Raw genomic sequence first — 12,229 nt, 5'->3', positions numbered from 1 at the left:
ACACAGGCTTTGCTCGAGCCGGTCGATGAGCCCGCGAGCCTTTATTAAAAAAATATATATATTGAAGTTTTTTTATAATATAATCAATAATAATTAAGGATTTTTTAATTTAGTAATTATTGTCCTCGATTTAATGTAATTATTTATGGTGAATTAATAATATAATCAATTATTTTCATCAATTTAACATAATATTTAAAACATGTGAATAATTTAGTAATCAATTATAATTTAATATATTTGTTAATTTAACGTAGTTATGATTTAGTAATTTATATAGTTATAAAATAAATAAAAAATAATTTTTGTTTAAATAAATACATTGTCAAAAATCGAAAGAATGAATAAAATAATAAAACACTGTTCATTTGGTATAAATTTTGGTGTAATGGTTGGAAATGAATTTTAGTTTGATACAAAATTTGGTGTAGAATTGAAGATGGCCTTAGCTCTTGTCGGTCATTACAAAGTTTATCCCTTTTAATTTTAATTTGGATGGAGTCTCAATAGGCTTTTGGGGAACAAAATGAAGTGTGGTGGAGTGGAAACTGAAGTTTTAAAGATTTGGAATTGTAGGTGGCACATATAAAAATTTTGAATTTAATTTGTTAAAAAAAAAAAAGTAGTTTGAGAGTTGAAATTGCAATTATTCCTTTTCAATTTTGGCATTTTTTACTTTCTTTTATCTAACAAATCTTGATGACATGTGGTTTTTCGTACAAAAGATTTCAAATAAGGAGGTTTTCTATGATTTCCAATAGGTAGTGAGTATATCGCATATGAAAACGTCTCCAAGGAGATTTATTGCTATTAATCCAAAAAAATCAAGGGGCGTTTTTGAGTATGTCCAATTTTAAGGGTATGAGTTGAAAAGTGTCAACTCATTTGAATTTAGTGTTAACTTGTCTATTATGGCCTTAATAAAAATCTACATTTTGAAATGGTATTCTCAACATTTTAAATGTCATTCTCGGCATTTGATTTTTTTATCAATTTGTCACGAATTTTGAGAAGTGACTTTCATAAGAAACTACATTAAAATAACATTTTTCGACATTTCATGTGTCATTCTCGACATTTGAACACTATTTCATTTGTCTAGAATGACATTTCATTATGAACATTACATTTCTCTACATTTAAAAATGTTGTTCTCAACATTTCTAAATCAATGAAAAACATAACATTTATTGTGATTTAACATGTATCCTTTTTGAAATAAATATGGCAGGTTATGTGTCAAAATTTTATTGGCCAATAATAATATTGCAAAAATGTCCATTTTTTTGTCTCAGTATAGAATTATAAATTGTTAATAAGGGTATTTTGGTCTAAATTCTTACAAATTAGATATTTTTACAATGGTGGACATTTTTGCAAATGGCTAAATAAAAATGGACATTTTGTGAAATTTCCTCAAAAGTCGATATGGGTTGTTGGGTTTTAACATTTGAATGATTAAATTTGCTTAAAACGAATTCAAAATTTTGAGTTCTCATGTTGAAAATTCGATACGTGCTATGATCAACGCTCAATAATTTAGACTTAAAATAATGTTATTTATCATTATGATGTTGAAACATTGGTAATGTGGTAGTTTACATGGAATAATGGGATTGGATAGTTCAATTTTTACGAGAGAGAGAGAGAGAGAGGGGGGGGGGAGGAGAGATGGTCTCAAGAGTGAGAAATGTGAAGATTGTGGGTTGTCACATTACCTATGTTTTATCATCATGATGGTAAATAACATTATTCTTAGACTTAATTTTCAAGTTTTAGTTGTATTAACGGACTCAAGTCTCCTTCGGTCTTGACCCTCCACTGCCTCCGTGGGAAGGACAAGAAAAATAGTACAAAATGAAGCATAAGAATTTGTAAGAAATGTGATTTGAATCAGAGAGACTAATTCCATTAACATTCTTAGAAAATAAATAATTGTTGATGCAGAAACATCTTTGACATTCTCCTCACTTGTTACTAAGAATGTCTTAATACTAAGAATATTTTCAATAATCCTAATATAATCACTGAAACAATCAAATGATGAATCCTCAATGAGAATTGATGTTTGAATATCTTCTTCGATTGAGCTAGAAAATGTAGGATTTGAAATTTCTTCAATTTGGCTGCACCTGACTGTCAACCAGTCTCCTCCTCCTGCCCAATCTGGTAAACTTGAATTTCCATATGTAATCAAATGCCGGATCCTGTCGGCCGGAGAATTCGAAGACGAAAATATGTGGGTCGCGTTTGGGGAAGAATCGGTCGATTCCAATGAATCCCAAAAGCGTTGATCCATCACACTAGTAGGAGTTTTTCTGGTGAATTCAAAATTCTCCTCCATGGTGTGGAAAAAGGGGTGCTTTAGAAGCTGCGCGGCCGTCCACCGATCATTTGGATCTTTCATGAAACACATGGTGAGCAATTCTTTAGCATTATCAGACAACCAGCTTGGATTTTCCGGTGCCTTACCGGAATATCCAATTCTGTAAAGAGCAGAAACAGGGTCCTCCATTTCTTGCCATGGATGTAATCCAGTTGCCATTTCAATAATTGTGCACCCAAGAGCCCAAATATCGGCCGGAAATCCTTGCTCTTCGCCACGAGCTACCTCTGGCGCCATATACGCCGGAGTACCGGAAAATGCTGACTTTGAAGAACCACCACCTTCTTGCATCAATTTGGCACAGCCAAAATCAGCAATCTTGACACCATCTTTGCCAATCAAAATATTCTGACCCTTGATGTCACAGTGCACCAATCCATTCACGTGAAGATAATTCAATCCTTCAAGCATCTGATGAGTGTAAAATTGAATCAAGGACTCACCCAAAGAACCTCCCTGCTTTATAATCTGATCAGAAAGTGTGCCACCGGATACATACTCAAAGAACAGATTATATACAGGCCTTTGATTCTCACACGTAACATCAGAACCCAAACACTTAACTACATAAGGAGAACTAAGCATAGAAATCAAATATTTCTCCTTCTGCAGCAAGCTAGAACAAGAAAGATCAGTTGACTTCACAGCGAAAAGCTTGCCGGAAGCCGTGCTGGCGATAGACACCACGGCGGAGGAGCCCCGGCCAATTAAGGGACCCCTTTTCCACTCCATTGAAACTACAAGATAAGTGATCAAATTTGAAGAGAGGAAAGGCTGTATGACTACATTTATACGCCTGTAATCTTGGAATTGATACCCTCAAATTTATTGGGTTGCCTTCATTGTTTGTTGTCGGCTTCTTTATACAGAGAATCTTTGTCATCGACGGCCGTACATTTTCTTTTCTTTTCTTTATACAGATTGTTTATATTTATAAATTGTGGCTTTTCTCTGTGGTGAAGTTACTTTCAAAAGCATTCTCGAGTTGTAAGTGAACCACGAGGGTGGCGAAAGATGAGAGGCTTGAAAGGGTTTAGCCGACCGTGGGCGGCGGCGCATAGCTTAGCTGGGAATAAAGCCTCTGTCATCGCTACTACGGAATCTACAACCAAAATGAAAAAACTCACGCTTTTAACGCATTGCGGCGCGCTTTACTGCTTTTGCAAGGTATTGGAATTCGGAAATTAAGCGAAAAGTGGCATAAAATCAATCCAGCTACCATCGATTGGAGGAAGTAGTGGCAAAGAAGGCAAGCAACGGATAGTTTTGAAGACTCAAAACTCGCTATATGCATAATAGAAACAATCTCCTTCCTATCGCGGAAAGGAATTATAATGTTCACCTGTTGATGTTAAGCGACAAAATTTTCTTCGCTTTTTATGCTTTTTTTTCTTTTTTAAGTTAATTATCAGTTTAAGAACCAGGAATTTCTCTTCCAACTCCCATATTGAAAGATTCACAGGCAAGCACCCTATCCAGGTCTCCAAACAACATGGATTGACATAAAAAAAGAACGTTGTAATAATGAACAAACATGTGAGAATTTGGTCCTAACTAGTGGAACAAGAGAGACTACATTAGTAGGTCAAAGTTTTTTTTTCTTTTGAGAAGTCAAAAAATACGACTTGATTACTGATATGACAACACCACGTCAGCAATGGACAATTATTATAATGCTCAATGTGAACAAGATACTAGATCTAATATGTTTAAAAGATTAAACTGTTTAAATTTAGTAATTTAAATTAACAAAATTTAAATTCAACGACTAATTTTGAGGAATAATGAACATAAAATTTCATTAAAGGTCTAGTATCATAGTTTTCCAACTTACTAGAACAACACAAATTTTTTTTTTTTTTTTTTTTTTTTTTTTTGACAAGGGAACCCGCAGCTGCTACCCGAAGGTGTGCACTAGGTAAACCCCGTCTTGTGGTCCTAGCCGACAAAGGACCACAAGGAGGTAAACCAGCCTAGGTTACCCATAGCTGATCGGCTCAAACCAAGAAGGCCAATAAGCAGCTCCAACGGGAATCGAACTAACGCAGCGTATGTGTTGTTCATTAGTTGTCTTGCATTCTTACCAATTAGATGTTGGATACTTGAGAGGTACATAGAAGAATTGGTTTGAACATATGGGATCCACACAAAAGAAGGACGCGATAGATGAGATTAATTCGTTTCTATCCTTAGGACAAGAAAGGGAAAAGTATGGTCAAGCTTTATGTCTTGCTTGAATGTACATTATCATGTATTCCTTTGCCTTTAGCTTTTCAAGATATTGGGTCTCCAAATGTCTAATCGCATTTCAAATTTTCTTCTATAGTAACCAAACTTAGCGTCAACTCATCTAATTAAAAACATTAGAAAACTCATCAAGACTACACTTTGACGACATAAATTACCTTTGGGAGAAAATTATGAACATATCAATAATACGGAAATGGAAAATATTGAAGCACAGATTGATTTTGATTTTCCGTAAACAAGGACAACAACATTTTACAAGTTTACAATTTTGAAGCAACTTTTAAATATTTTTGTTTTGCATCTCTCTGTTGTTATTACATCTCCATTCAATTTTACCAATCTTGATGGAAACGAAGTTACTACCGCGTTGCCATCAGCATTGCACGGATTTTGGCTCTAAGATCATCCGAGACCTCAGTCATTGCTTCCTGAGGTTGAGATGATGGTGCCCTCTGGTACAAATTTGATGCATCAAGTGAAGGTTCTCTACTGACATGGGCGCTAGCAATTCCTCTAGAATCACCTGAAGCTTTGGAGCTGATCTCACCTTCCTCCAACTCATCTCTTTCTACGTCAGATCCCTTTTTATGTTTATCTGGGATATTACAGCGCTGATGCTCTTCATCAGAAGAGCCATCTTCCTTGGTGTAGTCTCGAGATTCTCTCTCTCTCAAAGAATACCTTTCTTTGTGCCTACGACTGCATCTGCTATGGTGTGAAGAACGGTGCTTTTTCCCTGAGTGCCTGTTGTGCGTTTCCTCTTCATCTTCTTCATCCTCTTCTTCACATGAATGCTGCTTGGATGAATGCCTCTTCCTTGAGTGTTTAGAAGAATGGTGAGATCGATGCTTCTTCCTAGATCGTTTACGATCTTTTTCCTCCCTCTCCCTGTCTTCATAGTCATCTTCTCCTTGTGGTGAAATACGAGACCGGTGCTTCCTTTTTGAGCGCTCGCGTTCCCTGTCCTCTTCACTTTTTTCTCCATCTTCCAGAGAAGAAGAATGAGAACGGTGCTCCCTCCTTGAGTGCTTCATCTCTGTTTCTTCTCCATTTACATCATTCTCCTCGTGTCTCCCAGGCCTTGACCTGTACTTCCGTCTTGGTTTCCCTTCATTATGTGCATTTTTTTCTCCATTTTCATCCTCGTCCTCGTCCTCCCCAGATCTTGATCTATACTTCCTTCTTGATACTCGCCCAATATGCTCCGCAGCAAAATTATCCCTCTCTGGCTTTTCATCAGTAGCCAGCTTATTTAAATCTACAGGAGCAGAGCTGCCTTCTCGTTGTTTACCGGAAAGATTCACCTCACCAGCAGATTTCGTGAGACCCAATTCTTGAGGTTCTAATGACGAGCCTCGCGATGTTCCAGTTTTGTAAGGCACAGCTCCACTTTTCAACATGGCAACAAACATTTTAGCCCTTTGGAGCCTCTCAGCTTTCAGCTTTTGCTCCTTGGTCAGGTGTGCCTCAGAAGAATCAGCCTCACCAGCAGCTTCAAGAGCAGCTGTTCTAGCAATTGTCTTGGTCGCAGGACCAGAAACATTATGACCTTCATTCCTATCAGACTTTTCAATCATGCCATGCGGCTGAGAATAAGGGAGAGTGCCTAAACTCGTAGCCTGATTATCATCACTGCTACGGCCATGATAAACATTCAGAGGTGTGCTTGAAATTATTCCCAAATTGGGATGCTTGATGCCTCTTGTGGCAGCCTGAAGAATAGCGGCGGCAGAAGCAGCATCTACAGTGACTCCAAATTCTTGCTGTGTTCCTCTGCATTCAGTCTCCTGTGCATCCTTCTTAGATTTACCTATTGTCATCTTAAACTTCTCTTTCCTGTCAAATTCAAATGGATTGTGACAATCTAAGAACGAAAAATCACCTTCCCCGAGTACAGAAGCTTTCTTGTCCATCCCTCGTCCTACTGGGTCATCTTTTCCAAAATGGAATCCCTTGCCATTTACTTTCGACTGAAAGGGAATAAAAGGGCATTATCAGAGTGAAAAGCGCAAACTATTGTGACAAAATCAACGAGATGTGTAAATCAAACTTAGAGAGGCTCTCTCCACGTGAAATGTTAGCAGTAGTGTATACAATGCAACTGTATTCAGTAGGCATTATGGCAAGGGAAAATTCAAACATAGTTCAGTGTTTTCTCAGAATCAAGCAGAATATAATGTTGTACATAATTTTAAAGAGTAGAACTACCACCAAGTTCAATGGTCACCAACCGCTCTAACAAAACTATATATATGTTAACACTAGTAAAATCAAAGACAAAATTGTGAAATATTCTGCAATAAAAGGCAAAGGAGAAATTTATTTAAGGAAAACAATGAAATGCAGGTCCTTGTGCAAAACAAACAAAGAAAACTTGAAAGTAATTGACATGATTAGAAATGATATTCTTAACATTCAGAATACAAGTATCAACTAGAAGAGTGATGCAGATTATGTAAGGCAAAAGAAAAACTTGACAGCAGCATAAGCATGAATAAGTTAATTTTGCTTGTATCAAACTCACACATTTCCAATACGATGACAACACAGAATCATGATATTACCATCAAGAGGTTCTTTTAGCGTCTCATTTGCCTTAAACATACACACAGCAGTTCAAGAAAATTACAAAAAGGTCAGACACTTTTGATATATAGTATTCAAGATATCCATGTAAGTTCATGGGCAACAGGGAATTACAGAAGAGAAGCACACCTCTTGAGCTTTTTGGAGGACTTTTAAGTAGTAAGGATGATACTGATTTGATGGTAGAAGAAAAAGAAATCTCTCTTTATTGAAATCTTGCTCCAGAAGAGTTGCCTCAAACTGCTTTCCATATTTCGTAATTAATTCTACTATCTTGTATATCAATCTCTTTAAATCAGACGGAGGCTCCAGAACTAAAGGTTCCACCTTAGGGGTCACTCCTAAAGCAGAACCCTTTGACTTCTCTGCAGCTATAGAGGATGAAGCAGAGTCAACTTTCTTCTTAGTGCCACCAGCACTTCCAGCCTTAGAAGCACCAATCAAAGAATTCTTCTTCACTGCAAGCACATTAGATTTATTAGAAAGCGGGTTCTTCGATACTGCCCCATACTTGTCAGCTGCATCTGCACTTGATTCTATCTTCTCCAACCCACAAGAAATGGTTTTATCAACAGCACTAGCAGGTTCCCCAGAAGCTCCTGCATTATCTTCACCGTCCTCTTCCTCCCCAGACCCATATACAGATCCAAGCAGGGACAACGCTCCCCCTCCTATGCTGTCCAGATCATTGTGCTCACTGCCAGCCTTTCTACCCTCATTTTGAGAATTTCCATCAATGTCAGAATGCAAAAGTTCTGGGTGGTCAACAAGATATCTGAAGTAAGCATGAAGACGATGGTCAGGCATCAAGAACCCAAAGATCGGATTATCTCCCTGTTTCACCCGCAGAACAATCTCTGACTGACTGCCATGCCTGCTGACAAACGTGGCAGTCCTCGAAATTATCTGATGTAGCTTCTCTGTTGGAGGCTGAAAAAAGAGGCACAAAGCAAGAAAGAAAGAAAAGAGAACTCCATCAAATATTAGAATCTCTAAACTTCTCAACAATATGTCAAAGTTAAAATTTGCAAAGTATTAATTAAGACATTAAGCTATTGAAATAACAAGCTAGAATAATCATACCACAATAACCAGAGCCCTACAGATCATATACATAACAAATGCCCTCTCAAGTGGCAAACTGATAGTCATCATAAAGAAAATTTCTATCCTAATCCCACCTGCACGGCGTTATGTCATGACAACAAACGAAAGAAAGTGCCTGTGTATGGCAACCTTAGGTCACAAGTCAGTCCCTGCTCCGAGAATCTGAAAACTCAGACATGATGAGCCTTAGATAACATATGCACCTTAGACAATTATTAGTTGGCCATCTTGGAGAAATCCAGTCAGCAAGCAAGAAAAAGATCAAGGACATATCGAATTACTCAAAATCCTTAGGCTGAAAACCCCAAACTTACCAAGCTTTGAGAAAGGTTATCAGGAACAGGGAAGGAAGGACAAAATCTAGAGGATTCCAACCCAGCATCAGCATTCCTTTGGTCAGCAGAATCATCAGTGCTTCCATAAGAGAAGGCAACAGCGCGGTAACCACCAGTATTTGTTGGCTTTTCAAACTCTTGTAACTCTGGACAAAAGACATTTTGAATAATATTGACATGACCAATTAAACACTAAAAGAAGAAACCTAAGTTCAGAGAACCATTTAAACATACAATCAAAATATAGGAAGAAAATTTCAAGAAAATAGATATAGAAATCTTACTTGTAAATGGAAGAAGCAACATAGTTTACAGCCCTCCTGCAAACTCAAAAGCATATTGCAGAGAAGTACATACCAGCACAAACTAGAAAGTTACTCGATCCTTCCTTTGGACTACCCTGTTTTTTAAGGAGACTTCAAAATAAATTTATTTCACCCCAACAACAACACTGCCTCCAAAATCACAATCTCTACGCAATTTTCCATTTTCATTATTAGTAGCTTTATTAGCTGTAAATTGCATCCTTCTCCGCAATTCTTTTTCTTTATAGAACAAACTAATAAGGGTTGCTTTTTCTTAACAAAGGCCCGCATATAATAGGGGGGTGCAAAATCCATTCAATTCCCCAGAAGTTGGGAAAATTCTACCCATAACACCTATGTCAGCTTTTTGTCTGACAGACAAAACGAATAGCTTTCACTTAAAAAAAAATTCTATCATCGTCTCGGAGAAAATTGATAAAATGGATTCAGATCGTGGCACCATATATTCTACCAAAGCTCGTAATAGATATTAACAATAGTTAAAGGCAACATATGAAGTTCAATATTCACAACTGGAGAGTTATCTGCTAATATAGCAGACATCAGGAAGGTCTGGGTTTCTTCGTGTCATTCAGTGTCTCCTTGATAAGGTTGAGAAAAAAATTGTCACTCGTCATTTTCATTTTGGTGCTTAGTTGAAATTTTTTCAATAACACATTTCACCAAAAAGGGTCTCGGCAACCCCCTCCCCCAAGCTCCCCCTAAATAATTATCTCTTCAAGAAAATAAATAGCACTTTTGACGCCTTAAAAACAATTAATAAAGAAGCAAAAACATTACAAGCTCAATTGAAAGTTAGGAATTTTCATTATACCTGATTGATCAGGAGTAGGAGGGAGATCAAGATATCGCTCATGATCGAGTTGAGATTCAAAGAAAGGGTCATCAGAGAAAAGAGGTTGGGAATTGCGACTCCGGCGGCGGGGCGGCGGCGGAGCGGTGAGTAAGTGACGGACGTCATACCGGTCAATTTGGAGGGAGTGCCAATCAACGAGGGCGTCACCGGAATTCACGAACGACGCCGTGGCGTCGTCATCAAAAAGAAGCGCATGGCGTCCCACCAACTCTAGATCCATTTCGCTTTCTGCTTTGATTGCAAATTATTGGTAGTCTAAATCCAGTTGATTGAATCTTTTTTTTGTGCGAGCGAGAAAAATGGGAAAAAAAAAACCCTAGAGAGAGAAATTGTATCGTTAATCTTTATTAACGGTGTGCGAGTTTGGGGCCTATTGGATATATATAACGTATTGGGCCAATTGTCATGTCGTTTTAGACTGTGCCCATATAATTTGTTGGGTTTTATGTTAAGTGGGCTCACTTTTGCCCAAGAACTTGGCCTGAATCAACGTACTCTCTTAAGAGCGTTCATTTGGTAGAATTTCTGTTTTTAATTTTTAATTTTTATATTTTGAAGAGAAGTTTTTTGAAAAAATTACTTTTGTCAAAAATTGAAATTCTTTTAATCAAATAAAATACTTTCAAAAAATTATTTATACATGTTTTTAAGTAGCTCCTTAATTCAAGAAGCGGCTTTTAACTTTTTTGATGGTTGCTTTTCGTAGTTGGAGTGAAGGAAGAGGAGGATCTCTTTATTATCCTTCATTCTTGGATAGTGAATTTGATTATTTATTACTCTTTTTCTTTTTTTTCTCTTGTTTTTTTTATTTATTTTAAGGGAGAACAATTATTTTTTTACTCAAATTTAAAGTTCAAATTAGATGATTTCAGTAGTCAAAATCTACAGTCATTCAAATAACTAATCTAATAACGACTTGAAATTGATTTTATTATGAAGCGATGAATATTTTTATACTACGAGAAGTATCAAAAGAGTCACGAACATATAACGACAATTTCAACCAAGTAAAGAGACAAAATAGAGAATGAGATTATGGAAACAAAAGCAAATTATTTCTTCAAAATTTTACAAACTAAAATAACCTTCGTACATAAATCTCATCAGGGTAATGTTCATGGTCAATAGAGGTTCATAATTTTTTTAGCGCACAAACTCTCAGATACAGTAGACATGTTTAAATTCGCAATCACATCAAAAGAAAACGATAGCCATAAAGAAAATTTACAAGAAATCAATAAAAACAAAAAGCTTGAGATTGAGATTGACAGAAAAAAAGGAAGAATGCAATAAAATCACATCAAAAAATAATCTTCTCAGCAAGAAAAAATAAAGTAACCCCACACCCATTTGGGTTAGAATTTATAATTAGGTTTAATTTGGGTTTAAATGAATGGTAGATTTGGTGGTATGTTTGGGCCAATGGATCATTTACTTATTATGTTAAATTAGGCTTACACATTTTTTTTCTTTGGACACGGGCTAAATTTTTTGCTGGACACGGGCTGGTCACTCAATTTACATAGGCTGAACAAAAAAATAAAAAAATAAAGAGGAAGACTTATTGGATCTGGGCATGGGCGGGCACAGGCTGTAGCTCGGTCCAGCCCATGCCTGTATCCGCCTATGTTCTTTAGGCTTCGTAGATGTCGATTTCAAAGGAACCCGTACTGAGATTCCAGCAATCAACCATATATTGCCTTCTGATTCTTTGCCTCCTTGTTTCTTCATAATGCATCCAGGAAATCTGTTAAAAACTTGGCCTGAATCAACGTACTCTCTTAAGAGCGTTCATTTGGTAGAATTTCTATTTTTAATTTTTATTTTTATATTTTGAAGAGAAGTTTTTTGAAAAAATTACTTTTGTCAAAATTGAAATTCTTCTAATCAAATAAAACACTTTCAAAAAATTATTTATACATATTTTTAAGTAGCTCCTTAATTTAAGAAGCGGCTTTTAACTTTTTTGATAGTTGCTTTTCGTAGTTGGAGTGAAGGAAGAAGAGGATCTCTTTATTATTCTTCATTCTTGGATAGTAAATTTGATTATTTATTATTCTTTTTCCTTTTTTTCTCTTGTTTTTTTTATTTATTTTAAGGGAGAACAATTATCTTTTTACTCAAATTTAAAGTTCAAATTAGATGGCTTCCGTAGTCAAAATCTACAGTCATTCAAATAACTAATTTAATAACGAGTTGAAATTGTTTTTATTATGGAGCGATGAATATTTTTATACTACGAGAAGTATCAAAAGAGTGACGAATATATAATGACAATTTCAACCAAGTAAAGAGACAAAATAGAGAATGAGATTATGGAAACAAAAGCAAATTATTTCTTCAAAATTTTACAAAATATTATGATAAACTCAAATCAAAAGAC

General features: G+C 36.2%; 2 protein-coding genes across 7 annotated transcripts in view; both read right to left on the bottom strand.

Moving 5' to 3' along the window:
- Positions 1–3,683, bottom strand: part of LOC111380405 (mitogen-activated protein kinase kinase kinase 18-like) — a 4,531-nt gene extending 848 nt beyond the window's left edge. Inside the window, exon 1 of the mRNA XM_023003964.1 lies at positions 1,790–3,683. Within this exon, the coding sequence (XP_022859732.1) occupies positions 1,790–3,118 (1,329 nt within the window). The 5' untranslated portion in view covers positions 3,119–3,683. The remainder of the gene's footprint in view (positions 1–1,789) is intronic.
- A 1,147-nt stretch (positions 3,684–4,830) lies between these two features.
- Positions 4,831–10,179, bottom strand: LOC111380392 (splicing factor, suppressor of white-apricot homolog). 6 transcript variants are annotated; one of them, XM_023003945.1, is made up of 5 exons: positions 9,805–10,050; positions 8,949–9,064; positions 8,644–8,810; positions 7,352–8,152; positions 4,831–6,606 (listed from the first exon to the last, which is right to left on the bottom strand). In XM_023003945.1, exons 2-5 carry the CDS (start codon positions 8,968–8,970, stop codon positions 4,996–4,998), a joined length of 2,601 nt encoding a protein of 866 aa, XP_022859713.1. In that variant the 5' UTR covers positions 8,971–9,064; positions 9,805–10,050; the 3' UTR covers positions 4,831–4,995. The 6 variants fall into 6 exon arrangements, with proteins under 6 accessions (XP_022859713.1, XP_022859711.1, XP_022859712.1 ...); XM_023003943.1 differs by lacking the exon at positions 8,949–9,064 and having other exon boundaries at positions 9,805–10,179; XM_023003944.1 differs by having other exon boundaries at positions 8,949–10,169.
- Positions 10,180–12,229: the final 2,050 nt, after the last annotated feature.

This window comes from Olea europaea, unplaced genomic scaffold (assembly GCF_002742605.1).
Source record: "Olea europaea var. sylvestris unplaced genomic scaffold, O_europaea_v1 scaffold2137, whole genome shotgun sequence".
In the NCBI taxonomy this organism is placed as follows: Eukaryota; Viridiplantae; Streptophyta; class Magnoliopsida; order Lamiales; family Oleaceae; genus Olea; species Olea europaea.
This window is presented reverse-complemented; position numbering and strand designations above follow the sequence as displayed.